The 16,115-nt window shown below is 36.3% G+C and overlaps 1 protein-coding gene across 5 annotated transcripts in view; it reads left to right on the top strand.

Moving 5' to 3' along the window:
• Positions 1-16,115, top strand: part of Ptpra (protein tyrosine phosphatase receptor type A) — a 142,809-nt gene that overhangs the window by 69,069 nt on the left and 57,625 nt on the right. For 4 of the 5 annotated variants that reach the window (XM_074074457.1, XM_074074453.1, XM_074074454.1 and 1 more), the window contains 3 exons: positions 5,925-6,003; positions 6,488-6,826; positions 14,136-14,162. In XM_074074457.1, coding sequence (XP_073930558.1) covers positions 5,931-6,003; positions 6,488-6,826; positions 14,136-14,162 — 439 coding nt within the window. In that variant the 5' untranslated portion in view covers positions 5,925-5,930. The remainder of the gene's footprint in view (positions 1-5,924; positions 6,004-6,487; positions 6,827-14,135; positions 14,163-16,115) is intronic. The other variant, XM_074074455.1, reaches the window with a different exon arrangement.

The raw sequence follows: 16,115 nt of genomic DNA, 5'->3' as shown, positions 1-16,115 counted from the left end.
CATGATCCTTCCAACTGATGCCTCCCAAGTAGTCTCCATGATGTTTTTTAAGCAATGTATTTGTCAATAATTTATTATAAAATTTTTTCAAATATAAGAAGAGGTTGAGGGAATTTTATATCCACCACCCAGATTCTGCAATTAACATTTTACTACAAATGTTTTTGTTACATATCTATCCATCCATCCCTTTATTCATCTAGCAACTCATTTTTAATACATTTTATAGTAAAATCAGAACACTTCCCCCCCCCCAAAATATTTAAGTACTGCATATAATTTACTAGAGTACAGTATCTGCTTATGAGTGGGTATTTTTGAGAAATAAAATTTACATAGTGAAGTGTACAAATCTTGTATCATTTAGTGATTCTGAAAAATGCATATCTTACCCATGCTCCTCCACTTACCTGTCAAGATACAGAGTACAGGTTGAGCATCCCTAATCTGAAAATCTGAAATCCACAATTCTCGAAAATCCTAAACTTTTTGAGAACCATTGTTCAACAGGTAAATTCTGCAGATATTCCAAAATCTGAAAAACTCTGAAATCTGAGCCAGGTGCCAGAGATTGGGAGGATGGTGGTTCGAAGCCAGCCTTCGGCAAGTAGTTCAAGAGAGCCTATCTCAAAAAAAAAAGAAGAAGAAAGAAAGAAAGAAAAGAAAATCACAACAAAGAGCTGGTGGAGTGGCTCAAGCAGTAAGAGTGCCTGCCTAGCAAGCTTGAGGCCCTAGGTTCAAACGCCAGTGCTGCAAAAAAAAGCAAAAAAAAATTGAAATCTGAATCACTTCTGGCCCCAAGCATTTTAAATAAGGAATATTCAACCTGTAGTTACCATTGTCCAGAAAGAAAATGTATAGTCCTTTCCAGTAAATCTTTCCTAGGTAACTATTCTGACTTTTTTCTCCAACATAGGTTAGTTTTGTTGTTTTAGAATTTTCATGTATATGGAATAATGCATTATATACTCTTTTTATGCAAGGCTTTTTTTGCTCAGCATGATTTTTCTTAGATTCATCCATGATGTGTGTCAGTAATTTTTGCCTTTTTAATTGCTGAGTAGTAGTCTATTGTGAGAATATACCACTATATATGTTCTCTTACTGGTGGTCATCTGGGTTGTTTTCAGTTTTGTTATTATAAACATTTTTGTACAAGTGTTTTTGTAGACGTATTTTTGTTTGTCTTGGAAGTATATAAGAATGGAATTCCTGGATCATAGAGGAGGTATGTTTAGTTTTGTAAGTAGCTGGCAAGAAAATTCATTTTTGAAATATCAGAAACATTTTAAACTCATCTTACAACAAGGCAGAACCATACCCATTGTTAGAATGTGTGTATAGGGTTTTCAGCATGCAGACTTTACAGGTGGGATGGCTGACTACCTTCTGATGTTTGATAGTACATGTTTTCCTCAGATTCAAACCCTTCGTTTACTTACATTAAAGCTAGATCTTCATTGTAAAATTAGCTTTTAAAATCCTCAATTCAGAAAGAGGTGCGGAAAGAGTGGTGACTTTGGGATAGAAAAGAGTGTCAATAAGTAAGATGTAACGAAGAGATCAAGAACAAAGAGATAATGGGGAAAGGCATGCCAGTAGGCTTTTGCTTTACTGAATTTTAATTTGGTAGAAAAGTTTTTAAGGTATTTTAAGTTTTTAAGCAGTATTGTATATTGAAATTAAATATTTCCAAAGAACTTCCTCATTCTGTGTAACAGCTGCATAGTATATTCCATTGATTAAATATGCCATAGTTGATTATGGTCCCCTCCCCATTGATGGACACTTGCTTATTTACAATTTTTTTCTCTTGCAAAACAGTGTTGCTTTGAATAACCTGTTGATGAGTCACTTTGAAAGTAAGGCTATAGTTGAAGAATAAGTTCACAGTCATGAAATTGTGTCAAAGAATTTGTGCATCTGTAATTCTGACAAATATTCACAGGTTATTTGAGAGTACCTATTTATTCAAATTCTTGCCAATCTAGCAGTGCTAAATTTTTTTTCTTTATTTGCCAGTTTGATACATGAAAAGTGGTATCTCAGAATAGTTTTAATTTGGTTTTCTCTGATCATGAAAAGATGACATCTTTCACACATTTTAGAGAATTGTTTTGTGTTTTTTGTGGGTTGTTGGTCCCTTTTTTATTCATCCATAAGAACCTTTTATATGTTAAGGAAACAGAACCTTGCGAATGAGTTTTATGTATATGTATGTGGGTATAGATGTGTGTATGTATGTATACAATTTGTTTTTGCAGTACTAGAGTTTGAACTCAGGGCTTCATGCTTGCTAGGCATGCCTCCATTCCTTTTTGCTCTGGTTATTTTTGAGAGGGTCTTGCTTTTTAGACCACAGTCCTCCTATTTTAGGCTTCCCATCATAGCTTGGATGTCAGGCATGTGCCACCACACTCAGCTTTTTTCTGTTGAGATGGGGTCTTGCAAACTTTTTTGCCCAGGCTGGCCTGGAACCACTGATTTGGGCCTTTTGCATAGCTGGGATGGAGGCATACACCATCATGCCCAGATCTTTTCTGTTGAGATGGGGGCCTCATGGACTTTTTTGCCCAGATTGGTCTAGAACTCCAGTCCTCCTGATATCAGCCTCCCACACTGCTAGGGTAACAGGTGTCAGCCACTGGCACCATACCAGATATTTTTAAAGAGGTCAGTGGAAGCAGCTGTTTTAGTAGGCTGATGGAAAAGGAAGCCAGATTGCCATGGAGGCAGCTCTTTCTAGAAATGTGGTTGTGAAGCAGAGTAGAGAGAATGATACCTGGAGGACTGAAAAAGATAACAAGGAATTTTACATGTTTTCTTTGAGAAACTTTACCAATCAGCTGGCTGGGGTCCTTTTGCTCTCCCTGGATAGGAATCATGGGTAGAATAAGAAGAAGCTCTTTCTGGACTGACTGAACTGGCAGAGCCAACAACTTACAGCTCCAAGCCCAGATAGCCAAAGGCCTATTGCTTCAGGCTTTAAAAGTGAAAGACTTATGCCAGGCGCAGGTGGCTCACGTCTGTAATTCTAGCTACTCAGGAGACAGAGATCAGGAGGATGGGGGAGGGGTTCAAAGCCAGCCCCAGGCAAATAGTTCACAAGACCCTATCTCAAAAAAACCCATCACAACAAAGGGCTGCTTGAGTGGTTCAAGCAGTAAGAGTGCCTGCCTTGCAAGCATGAGGCCCTGAGTTCAAACCCTAGTGCTGCCAAAAAGAAAAGAATAGAACCTTAGAAATAGGACAAAACAGCTGGGTGCAGGTGGCTCATACTTATAATTCTAGCTACTCAGGAGGCAGAGATCAGGAATATCACAGTTTGAAGCCAACCTGGGCAAATAGTTCATGAGACCCTATCTCGAAAAAACCCTTCACAAAAAAGGCTGGTGGGGAGTGGCTCAAGGGGTAGGCCCTGAGTTCAAACCTCAGTACCACAAAAACAGAAAGAAATAGGACAAAACAATATGAATACTTTTTGAGGTTCTTGCTTATTCTAGATATAGCTCTTCTTTGGTAAGGTGTCCAATTCTTTTGCCCATTTTTTTAAAAATCTAGTTGTTAGTTTTCTTATTTTTGAATTTTAAGGGTTCTTTGTGTAATTTTGGATTTTGCAAATACTTTCTCCTAGTCTGTAGCTTTCGTCTTATTCTGTTGACATTGTCTTTTGCAGGTTGAAAGTTTTTTGTTTTAATGAAGTTCAACTTATAAATTTTTTTCATGAGTTGTTATATCTAAAAAGTCATTACCAGGCTAAGGGAAAAATATGTTCTAAACGTCATCACTATACCCATGGTCATCCAGATTTTCTCTGTATATTATCTGCTAGGATTATAGAGTTTTATGTTTTACATATAAGTCTGTGGTCCATTTTGAGTTAATTTTTGTGAAAGCATAGGCATGATCTAGATATTTTTGTGTGTAGAAGTCTAGCACCATTTGTTGAAAAGACTATTTTTGCTCCATTGTAAGCTTTTGCTTCTTGAGGGATTATTTCTGATCTCTTATTCTGTTTCAGTGTTGTGTTATCTGTCCATTCTTTTGCCAACACAACACCGCCTTAATCATTATAATTTTGATACAAGTCTTACGTCAGGTAGTAAGTCCTCAGACTTTTTTCTTCTCTTTCAATATTGAATTGGCTCTCTTGACTCTTTTGCCTCCCCATATAAACTTTAGAAACAGTTTAAACAGAAATAACTTACTGCAATTTTGATAGAGATTGCATTAATCTATAGACAGACTTGGGAAGAATTGTTATCTTAACAAAACTAGGATTGTGTTCCTATCCATGAACGTTGCTTATGGTTGATTTCTTTTACATTTAGTAGCTTTCCTTTTATATTCTCAGATGTTCCATTTTTGCCTCTGTGATTTCTTACAGTGCTTTTATACTTAAAAAGTCCTTCCTCATCCTGAGCTCACATAAATGTTTGTTTATTCTCTTTTAAAATGTATTTTTAAGCTTAATTTTGTAACCCAACTGGAATTTATTTTGGTATATGGAATGAGATAATGGTCTGACTCCCCACAAATACATAGTTATTTTCCCAAGCCCATTTCCTATTGATTTATCACGTGTAAACACATGTACATATACACTAATCAGCCTGCCAGTGTATTTCCTGATCCTTGTGGAGAGAATTGTACACATTCCCAATTTTGGAATATGGTAGGTCAGAATTGAGCTGGATTCAATGTTAGTTCCCTATCCAGCTCTTTCAGAGCTATAAAAACCTAATATATTACTGGTTTAATGGTCACAGCCTAGGAAAGTGGTCAAAATTTTGTGTGTCTATACCGCAGGAAGGCCACCTACTGAACGTATTCCCCTGCTAGGCATACTAGTGATGGCAGATTTCTAGGGTGTAGATGAAATGTCAACTTCTCCCTCCTACCCCACCCCCAACCAAAGATTTTCTTATTGGAAGTCATGTCCCCTTTCCCTTAGAGAGTGACTACCATATTTAATTACTTCTAGACTGTTAGTCTCATGAGGATAAGCCTTATAAGTGCATTGCTTACTTCCCAGTTGTTTCTCTGGTATCTACTTCACAATAGAACATAGAAATCTGAGTCACTCTTATTAACAAGAGTGTGCCACTGTCCTCTTACATGGTTTGATGTGGAATAAAGTTTGAGAACAGCCTATATAATGTCTACTTTAAAAAGTAGTACATTAGTGCAGTCAGCCTACCTTCTCCATACTTGTCACTGTGAAAACACAGAAATTAACTTCACTACCTATCTCTCGCCTACAGAGATGCAGTGTGTAACAGGCATTTTTGAACAGTATTCTGGTGATTCTAAAGTGTAAACAGGGTTGAGAATCAGTGCTTTAAAAGATACATTCTTGCTGAATATGATGGTACATGCCTGTAATCTCAGCACTCTGGAGGCTGAGGCAGGAAGATCTTAAGTTTAAAACTAACCTGAGCTACATAGCAAGATCATGTCTCAAAAAAGGGAAGAAAAAAAAAAAAACATTTATTTAAACCTACCTTTATTTGTATAAAAATTCAAAGTTGGAAGTGGTGGTACATGCCTGTAATCCCAGCTACTTGGGAGGTGAAGGCAGGAGGATCATGAATTTGAGTGCAGCCTGGCAAAGTTAGCAAGACCCAATCTCAAAAACAAAATACAAATAAAAGGGCTGGGGTTATAGTTCAAGTGGTAGAATGCTTGCCTAGCAAGGATGAAACCCTGGGTTCAATCCCCAGTATTGCAAAAACAAAATAAAGCCTCCCCTTAATAGTTGGACTTCTGGGGAAACATGTATCAGTCTCTCACAATCATTGGCCCTGCATACATATTTTAATAGCTAGGAAGATGCTGCCCAAAGTACTCTTTTATATTTTGAGACATTTGGACATACTTATCATAGTATAGAACCTCATCTAACACAACTCCCTGTTTTCCAGGTCAGCATGGACTCCTGGTTCATTCTTGTTCTGCTCGGCAGTAGTATAATATGTGTCAGTGCCAACAATGCTACCACAGGTAAACTGTCATTTGAGAAGGCTAATATTTGAATTAGAATTTTGCTTTCATATATAATGACCCAAATTTGAAGACCTAGGTGGTGTTAAAGAAAACATTAATTTTTTATTTAAAATTGTCTTTAGAGATTTCTGAATTGTACTGAATGTTCAGCATTGTTCTGATATATCAGAGAAATTAAGTATTATTTCCTGAAAGTAAAAGAAATTGTTGATATTTAAGACTTCAAGTATTGATTCTGAGAAACTAAGTGAAATCTTCCTGCCATAGATAGTAGTCTTTTGGAGGAAGTACAAAGGGCCTAGCATTAGATAAAGGAGAGAGAGAGAGAGAGAGAGAGAGAGAGAGAGAGAGTGTGTGTGGTCTGTATTTGGTCTCCAAATATTTAGTATTTAAGACGTTTATTAACTTCTTGTATCTTGTATCTTAACTTTTGAGCTTCACATTCTTCATGTGATGTTTCCTTATTTTTTGATGTTTGTAGTTTCGCCTTCTTTGGGAACTACAAGATCAATTAAAGCATCAACAGGAGAGTCAGTTAAAGAAGAGAACAAAACTTCAAATCCACCCTCTTCGATAACAGTTTCTGTGGCACCAACATCCAGCTCAAACCTAACTCTGGGACCTACATATGTAACCGCTGTCAATTCTTCACACTCTGACAATGGGACCATGCAGACAGCAAGCACTAATTTTGTAGGCACTACCATTTCACCAAATGGAACGTGGCTTCCAGATAACCAGTTCACAGATGCCAGAACAGAACCCTGGGAGGGGAATTCCAGCACTGCAGCAACCACTCCAGAAACCTTCCCTCCTTCAGGTACCAGAGATGGTTTCTGTTTGTTCTGTGTTTTGCTTATTCACCCTTTCATTGTCTTTGTATGTGCTTATTAGCCATAAGATTTCTTAAAATAAGTAAAATTGCTCAAGCAAATAATGAAGCTTAGATATAGGAATTTTTACTAATATCTGGTTAGCATAGAGTTTTCTGGATTATATCTTTCTGCTAGATGAGATCCTGGTTAGATTGGAGGGGTTTAAACATGTTTAAAGGTAAAGAAAGTTGAAAATACAGGAGAAAGAGAGGAGCTAGTTGATGATACAACAAACTGAAGATGAAAAGATACAGAAACTGAATAATAGAACTAGCCTTGAAAAAGGAAGGGATCTATGGAGATCATGGGAAGGAAAATAGAAATGTATGTCCCATTATAGTTAGATACAGAGCAGTAGACTAGTGTCCAGGTGTGAAGTTACAAAGTGGGGCTCTGGGAAACTATTACAGTGCAGGGCCAATTGCTCAGAGCCTCAGCCCAGCCCTCTGTCTCCTTAAAAAAGAATCACTGAATTGATGTGAAAGCTCAGAAGATAGCATCAGACCCCTGAGTCTGAAACCAGGTGGAGTAGGGCAAGTTTCTGGCCTTGCCAGGTTCCTAGTCTGTAAAAGAGGGTTTATAGGGTCCCTTAAAGAACTTCTGTGTGGTAAAAGTTGTAATTGTTCCCTGATTGCCACATAATTAGACTCCTTTTCTAAAAAAATCATTATATTCTCTCCTATGATCCCATCTTCTTGGGTCAAATTTCTTCCCTGCTTCATGGATTCCCCTGGTTGGAATCATGTCTGACTCATGGGAACATTCAGAAAGTACTTACCGAAGTTAATCTCATTTATCATCTCAAATGACATCTTTCAGCAGGACTTTATAGCCAAGGCCCTATACCTGCTTTAATCTCATTTTTTCTGTGATAAAGTATTTGGTGTTGAGAGCATAGTCTGCAGAGCCACACTATCTGTTTAAATCCCAACCCTGCCATAAAATTAGCTATGCAACCATAGGTAAGCTTACCCAATCTATCTTATTTCATTTTCTTCATCTGTAAAATAGGAATGAATGATAGTAATAGTTCTTAGAGTTGTTCAGAGTAAATGAATTAATATGGGTAAATTGCTTACTATGGTGCCTGCACATAGTAAGCCCTTTTTTAAAGTACTAGCTAGTATTTTATAATTACTACTCTAGTGGTTATCGACAAAATATATGGCCTGACATGGTAGTGCACATTTGTAAACCTAGTGCTCTGGAGGCTGAGGCAGGAGAATCACTAGTTCAAGGCCAGCATGGGTACATAGCAAGTTTCAGGTCAACCTGAGTTGCAAAAGGAGACCCTGTCTCAAAAAACCAAGGACTGGGATATGTAACTCAGTAGTAGAGCACCTTTATTGTAAGATAAAATACTATGGCATTTCACTATTCTTTTTTGGTGGGACTGGAATTTGAACTCAGCAGGCGCTCTACCACTTGAGCCACACCTCTAGTCCATTTTTCTCTGGTTAGTTTTGGAGACGGGGTCTCATGAACTATTTGCCTGGACTGGCCGCAAACCTCAATCCTCCTGAGCTCAGCCTGCCAAGTAATTAGGATTACAGATGTGAGCCACTGGTACCCAGCTTCACTATTCTCCATTAGATAGAGAACTGCAGACAAATAATGTCTGATATTTGCTTTATACCTTAATGTTAATTATAGTTTTATAACTAGCATTAATTATAGTTTATAACATTAATTATATTTTTAATTACTAGTAAGAATTTTATAGAATAATCTCATGAGATAAGTTTTGTGTTTTATAGGTGAAGAAATTTTACGATGAAAAACATAATTTATGTAGTATTTTGCAAAGTGCAGATTATGACCCACTCATCAAATCTGTTTAAATGGGCCATCAGTAATGTTTGCTTTGTTTTAATGGATGGTCCTATTCCATTTCTATTCGTTTCATGTTACATACATTGTATAATTTTGTGAAACCTTTGTTATGCACAAAGGCACATGGGTATGTATAATGATTAACAACATAAAATGTACTTCTTGCTGTTGGTTATAGCCATTGCTTAAGGGGAAAGGTAGAATAACTTGGACAAGCTGAAAGAGCAAATGGAAGAAGTGAGATGAAGTGCAACTGACTTCATAGCCCATGTTTTATTATGTGGCTGTCTTTCATTTAACAATTCTGTGAGGTGACCATGGATAATTATATCTTTTTAATACATGCTTAATGTAAGACTATAGATAGAAGGTAAATGATTTACTTTCAATATCAAAACTTGAAGCTGGTGGAGTGGCTCAAGTGGTAGAGCACCTGCCTAGCAAGCGTGAGGTCCTGAGTTCAAACCCCAGTACCACTAAAAAAAAGAAAGAAAGAAAAAAACCCTACACTATCAAAGCTTGCAAACAGCAAATTAGACGTATTTCTCACTATTGTGGTCTTTTTCACACTGTTGGTAGGAAACTTAGTTTTCCATACACTGAGTTAGGTCCAAATTATGCATAGTTAAAATTGTACATTTAACACATTTCGTGTCATAAGGAGACTGAGACTACCTATCACTGATGGCTTTTATTCAAGATCAGTAAAACACAAGAAAGCTATTAGGTACATGAGCATTTCAGTCTTAAACTCCATATTCTACCCATCACCACCATTACTATTTACATCATAATTTTATTCATGGTTGATGTTTTTATTAATATGTGTTATTATATAGGTGCATGTGTATGTATGTGTGTGGTGCTAGACATGATGTGTTATATTATTATGACTGAAACATTGTTCACTGCCACATTATAGTATGATTTGATATTTTTTGTGCAACTTTTTTCTATATTTAATAATTACCTTATTTTTTGCTTATTTTCTGTTTAATTATTGCTAGCCAGTTCTTTCTATATTCTTCGAAGCCTCTCAGTAGAGTTTTCTACAGGCCTATTAGATAATCTGTTATCTAATAGCAGAAGTTCCTCCTATGCCCTCTGTTGCCTTATTCCAGTCTAGGCTAGTTGATCTGTCAAGCTCCTACACAGGTATCAGCCTGGGATTTCCCTTCTCTGTCATTGTAGGAATTCCCCTTGCTGCTTCCTGGCTCCCATGTCCTTACCTTTTTTTGTCTTTCATCACTTAGTAGAATACATCCTCTCGTAGCTTGAGAAAGGGGTCCATGATAGATAAATTGCATAAGACCTGACATGTCTGAAAGTATCTTTTTTTAAAACTTTTTAATTATCATATATCGAGAGTAGGGATATAGCTTGAGTGGTAGAGCATTTGTCTAGCAAGCATGAGGCCCTGAGTTCAAACCCAGTACTAGCTAGGCACGAATGGCTCACGTCTGTAATCCTAGCTACTCAGTAGGCAGAGATCAGGAGGATTGTGGTTCGAAGCCAGCCCAGGCAAATAGTTCCACAAGACCCTATCTCAAAAAACCCTTCACAAAAAAATAGAACTGGTAGAATGGCTCAAAGTAAAGATCCTGAGTTTAAGCACCAGTACTGTAAAAAAAAAAAAAAAAAAAAAGTACTGCCAAAAAAGAAATTAATTAGCATATATTGAGAGTGTGGAAAGTTTTCATTGTGATGATTCCATAGATGTGTACAGTATACCTTGAACAAGTTCACCCCCTCCCATATATTGAAAGTATCTTTAGAGTTCTATATAAAATTGGAGGAAATAATGTTCCCACAGAAGTATGCCCTGACCTCCTAATTACCAAGCTTGGAGACTTCTACTGCTAAAGAGAAAAACTAAAATTGAAAGAAAAATTTTAAAAAAGAGAGAATTGTACTCCTGTCCCAACCCCTAATTTTTTTGTGTGCTTTTAGGATCTTCGATATCATTATTATTCTGAAATTTCACAGAGTTTTTTTGTTTGTTTTGTTTTGTTTTGTTGGTAGCGCTGGGCCTGGGGCTTCAGGTTTGCTAGGCAGAGGCTCTTACTGCTTGAGCTACTCCCATCAGTCTGGAGTTTTTAAATATCAGTTTGTTGGGGGCTAGGGGTATACCTCTTTGGTAGAATGCTTGCCAACCATACACAAGACTTCCCTAAATTCAATCCCTAGCACCACAAATAACTAAATGATTTACAGGTATTGAGTCATATGGAAGAAAGCCTTACTTTAAAATTCTAAAATAATTTCCTCATGTTTTCTTCTAAACTTAAGGCTTCTTTTATCTTTGTACATATTTATATGCATACATGCATGATATGTGCTTAGATTTTTGATTCATATGAAATTTGTTCTGATATTAAGTGTGAGCTATGGGTAAATTTTTCCCAAACGACTTAACTAGTTGTCCCAATATCCCATAATGAATGTGTTTGATTTGAAGTGCCACCTTTATTATATACTGAATTCTAGTACATTCTCACACACACACACACACACACACACACACACACACACACACACACAAAACTTTATAAGCTGCCTATGCATAGCTTCCTATTTGAGTATTTTGAGGTATTTATCGTGTTTTTTTATTGATCTTTTTCTCTGTCCAAGTAAAAAGCCCCTACCACTTAAATAATTTTAACTTTTTCCTTATGTCTTTTTATTGTTGTTCTTTGCCATGCTGGGGACCAAACCCAGGATCACTCACATGCTCAACAAACAAGCACTCTACCATTAAGTCTCATCCCCAGCCCTAGTTTTCCTTAAGGACATTGGGATCAACTTGTCAGGATAGAAAAAAATTTATATAGGTCAGCAGGGAGAATTGACATCTTAAAAATGTCGAGGCTTCCTATGTAAGAGTATGGAATATTCCATTTGCTCAAATCTCATTTTATAGTTGCTTTGTTTTGTCAGTATAAATGGAGTGTTTTCTTCCATTATACCTTCTAACTGGTTGCTGTTGGGGATGATAAGAAGGCTACTGATTTCTGATGGTATATTTTATACTGATCACTTAATAAATTCTCTTAGTGTAGTAATTTTATTCAAAAGTTATCATATGTTATCAAATCATCTTATCTGAATATATCCTCCTTTGTACTGGACTCCAAACGGGACATTTTCAGTGGTTTTTCACATGGTGCTGACTGACTCTTGAGTTGAGGTAAACATACTTTATCATTTTTCAAATATATTTACTTACTCCTGTTTTAATAAGGATTTGAATTCAGGGCCTCAGAGTTGCTAGGCAAGCACTCTGCCACTTGAGCCATGCCTCAGCCCCTTTTTTGCTTTAGTTATTTTTTAAGCAGAGTCTTATGTTTTTATACCATGATCCTCCAACCTATACCTCCCACATAGCTGGGTTACAGATATGTTACACCCTGCCCAGCTTATTGGTTGAGATGGGGTCTCACTTTTTGCCTGGGGTAGTTGCAAACTGGAATCTCCCCAGTCTCTTTATCTCTTGAGTAGCTGGAATTACAAGTGTGTACTACCACACCCAGTCCTATTAATAAGTTTTTAAGTTTTGAACTGTACATTTCTGTACAACCAAGTCTACTTGCTAAGGTATCATTCTTGTAGCAAACTGTTGCAATCTGTGTGATACTGTCTTATTTAGAATGTTTTTCCATTGATATTTGCAAGGGTTTTTTTGTTTTTGCAGTACTAGGAATTGAATCCAGGGATTTGCTCATGCTAGGCAGGCACTCTGCCACTGAGCTATACCTCTAGCCCTTCAAGTTATTTCTAAAAGAGCTTAGACTGTGTTTTTCCTTTGAGTATGTACTGTTTTTATGTTTTAGTTGCCAGTGTTTTGTTTCATAAAAAGAATTTGAATGTTTATATAGAAGCTGCATTTCATTCATATTTTCAAACTTATTTCATTGAATTTGAGGAAAAGTGATCTCCTATGATTGTTTAATTTCCCACATAGCTATGACTATTCCTTGTTTTATATGTTCTTCTTTTTTTTCTTGTCCACGTTAACCATTTCCTGAGTTGTTATTAGTTCTGTCACTTTTCAGTTTTTTGTCTCATTCATTTCTTTTTTTTTCTCTTTCCACCCTGTTTAGAGTTACTTTGTGCTACTTCTCTCATATTGAATTAGAGGCTTAATTACCTATTTTCATTCTTTGTGGTTAACATTTAATGCTGTAAACTTTACATATATATGGGTTTAGACATTCCTCATATGTATTTCTGTAAGTAGCTGTGTTAGTTAGGGTTCAGTTCAAGGTGCTTTGAAAGAGAAGTAAGACCAGAGTACCTTTCTCTCCTCAGAGGTAAACAGAGGGCTTTGCTGCCTCACCAGGGATCAAGTCCCTTTTCTAACGTATGTCTGCTATCCCAACAATATTGTTTTTATCTGCTTGGTTATCTACTCTCATTACTGGACACTGATTCCAGCCCCTGAAAACAGAGGGTTAGAGATTAGCAATTTCTTTTCCAAAAGCCATGACCTCCCTGGAAATTATCCACATTGCTTTTGCTTGTATCCCATTAGCTGAAATTCATCACATTACTACACATAACAGAGTCCCCAAAATGTTGTCTCTAGGGGTGGTGGAGTGACTCAAGTGGTAGAGTGCCTATCTAGCAAGCAAGAGACCCTGAGTTCAAACCCCAGTACTGCAAAAAAAAAAATTTTTTTTAATGTAGTCTTTAACTGGTCATCTTTGTAGTCAGAAAAAAAAAAATGGAAGTCTATACCAAAGGCAAGAAGAAATGTTTCATCATTGCTATAGTTTTGTTTTGTGGTACTGGGCATTGAACTCAGGATCTCACACATGTAAGGTAACCACGGTATGGTTGAGCTATATCCCCAACCCCCATTATTATTTTTCAGATGTTTTTTAATTTTGATTTTACTTTTCAAATGCATTCTTACTTTGTTAATTTCTAACTTTATTGCATCATGATAAAAGAATAATGTACTGTTTCTACTATTGGGGACTTGTATTGGCTTGAAGATACTCCATAGTCTTTGGAAAAAAAGACTTTCTCTGTTTAAATGTAGAGTTGAATGAATAATAATTTATTACTTCTTATCATTTAGGTGTTTTACATCTCTAATTTTTTTCCTCTTGCATTCTAATGATCCAAAAGACATAAATTCCTCTAATAGCATATATTTTTGATTTTCCTTACACTTGAATTTTTTATTAATATTGATGCTACATTGTATACTCAGGGGAAAGGCCAGGCCATTGACTAAAGTTTAGTGAACTTGGGCAGTCTGTTTCCAGTTATTGAAAGATTCCTTATTCTAACTCCAACACCTATTATGGAGAAAATAACCTATATTCTTAGAGTTTGTTTCATTTTACCTTAAACTGAATAGTAACGTTATTCTTTAACTTAAGTGAATATTTCTATTTTTCACTTACTACACAGGTAATTCTGACTCGGAGGACAGAAGAGGTGAGCTACTCACCTTTTATTCTGTTGTCCCTTTTACACAATGTACACTATTCATCCTTGTTTCCCCTTGTGTATCTGTGGCTGTTTTGTTTAATGTCCATTAAGTTATTTCCATATTAGTCTCAGAAAAGAGTAAAAGAAACATGTATTCAATATTTTTTAATATAGATTACAGATTCTAACTGCTTTGATGTATTTTAACAAGTAATGACTATCTTACTTTGTCATGTCCTCTTGTTAATAATACCTTTTGGTGATATATTACCATAATTTGTACATAATAGTTAATTTCTGATTTCTAGGGTACTGTTAACTTTAAACATTTTGTCTTTGTGTTGTTTTTCTTCTTGTCTATAAAATGCCTACCCTTTGGGCTTATAAGGATTTTAAGCACACATATGCCAAATCCCTACAGCCTTAAATGATGTCCAAACTGGGCTCTGAAGATTGGAGGTGTGGCTAAAGTAGTAAAGCACCTACTTTGCAACCGCGAAACCCTGAGTTCAAACACCAGTACCACCAAAAGTAAATTAATTGATTAACATATCCCTGGTCATCAGAGAGTTGTGGGCGTGGGGATTTTTATTGAAGTGGTGTGTTTTGCTAGGGACAATAGTAAGGCTGTCAACAGAGATTGGGGTGGGAGAGACAGATAAATCACCCAATATTCTAAGAAATTAACTATATTTGAGTTTAAAGTGGACTCATTTTTGTGCATTGCTGGTTTTGCCATACTCATTTAAGTATTATAGACATATGTAGTGGTGAACTGTGGCCTTTTTCATTCTTGATATTTGTGATTCAGTTAAGTAAAAATAAGGAAAAAAAAAAAGGTAGAGACTTACCATGTATCAGTGCCTGGCTTTTTGTTGTAAAGCTTTATTTATCTGTGTTCTTTTTGCTATAAAATAAGATAGTAGTACACTCTAGTTTAAAAAAACTAAATTTAAAAATAAAAAATATATTTGGCTTATTTTTCACAGGAGCAATTCTTTTATACCATGGATATTACAAAAATGTCATATTTTGAATATTTCTTTGTAGATATTTTGGAATCATGAGTAGAAGTTTTTTTACTTTATTCTACTATTTAAAGGTTGTTATTTTCTCATGTGTTACCAAGATGAAACTTGTCAAATTTTTTTTTAAGAAATGAGTAACTATTTCGAAATATTTGCATTATAATGGGCTTAATAAGCAAATTATCTCTTATGCAGATGAATTGAGGTTACAAACTCTTAGGGCTGATGGAGTGGTTCAAGTGGTAGAGTGTCTACCTAACAAAGTGTGAAGCCTGAGTTCATACTCCAGTACTGTCAAAAAAGAAAAATTGTGGAAGGTTACAAACTTTTATGCACTGGCCTTTAGAGTGCTTTTAAACAGAAATAGCTGGTATGTTTCTTTTGTTTTGGTTTTGGGTTTTTGGCAGTACTGGGGTTTGAACTCAGGGCTTTGTGCTTGCAAGGCAAGACACTCTTCCCACTTGAGGCAGACCTCTAGCTCTATGGCTAGTGTTTTAATTGTCCAAGCAGATAGGAATAAAACAAGGGATTGAGGGAGTCTGGCAGTTTTTCTTCCTGTCTTTGAAGTCCAAGAAACTGGTTGTTTTCTCATGTAGGTTACTTTTTAAGTGCATTCCAAATTATTTTGATAGCTTTAAAAAAATATTGTGGGGGACTGGGGATGTAGCTCAGTGATAAAACACCTACCTGACACTCATAAAGCCTTAGGTTCCATACCTAGCACCTCCCCTTCCCTGTCCCCCCTCTCCCGCCACCCCCCCCCCCGCCACAAATTAAAAAAAAGAGAAAATTACATTTACATCACGTGTAACCAACCATCCATCTCCAGAACTTTTATCATCTCAAATTGAAACCAGCTTCCTTTTTGGTAGTGGTTTCTTTTTTTTTTTTTTTTTTTTTTTTTTTTTTTTGGCAGCTCTGGGATTTGAAC

Source organism: Castor canadensis, chromosome 5 (genome assembly GCF_047511655.1).
Source record: "Castor canadensis chromosome 5, mCasCan1.hap1v2, whole genome shotgun sequence".
Lineage (NCBI taxonomy): Eukaryota > Metazoa > Chordata > Mammalia > Rodentia > Castoridae > Castor > Castor canadensis.
The sequence above is the reverse complement of the archived record's forward strand: the minus strand, read 5'-3'. Positions and strand labels throughout refer to the sequence as shown.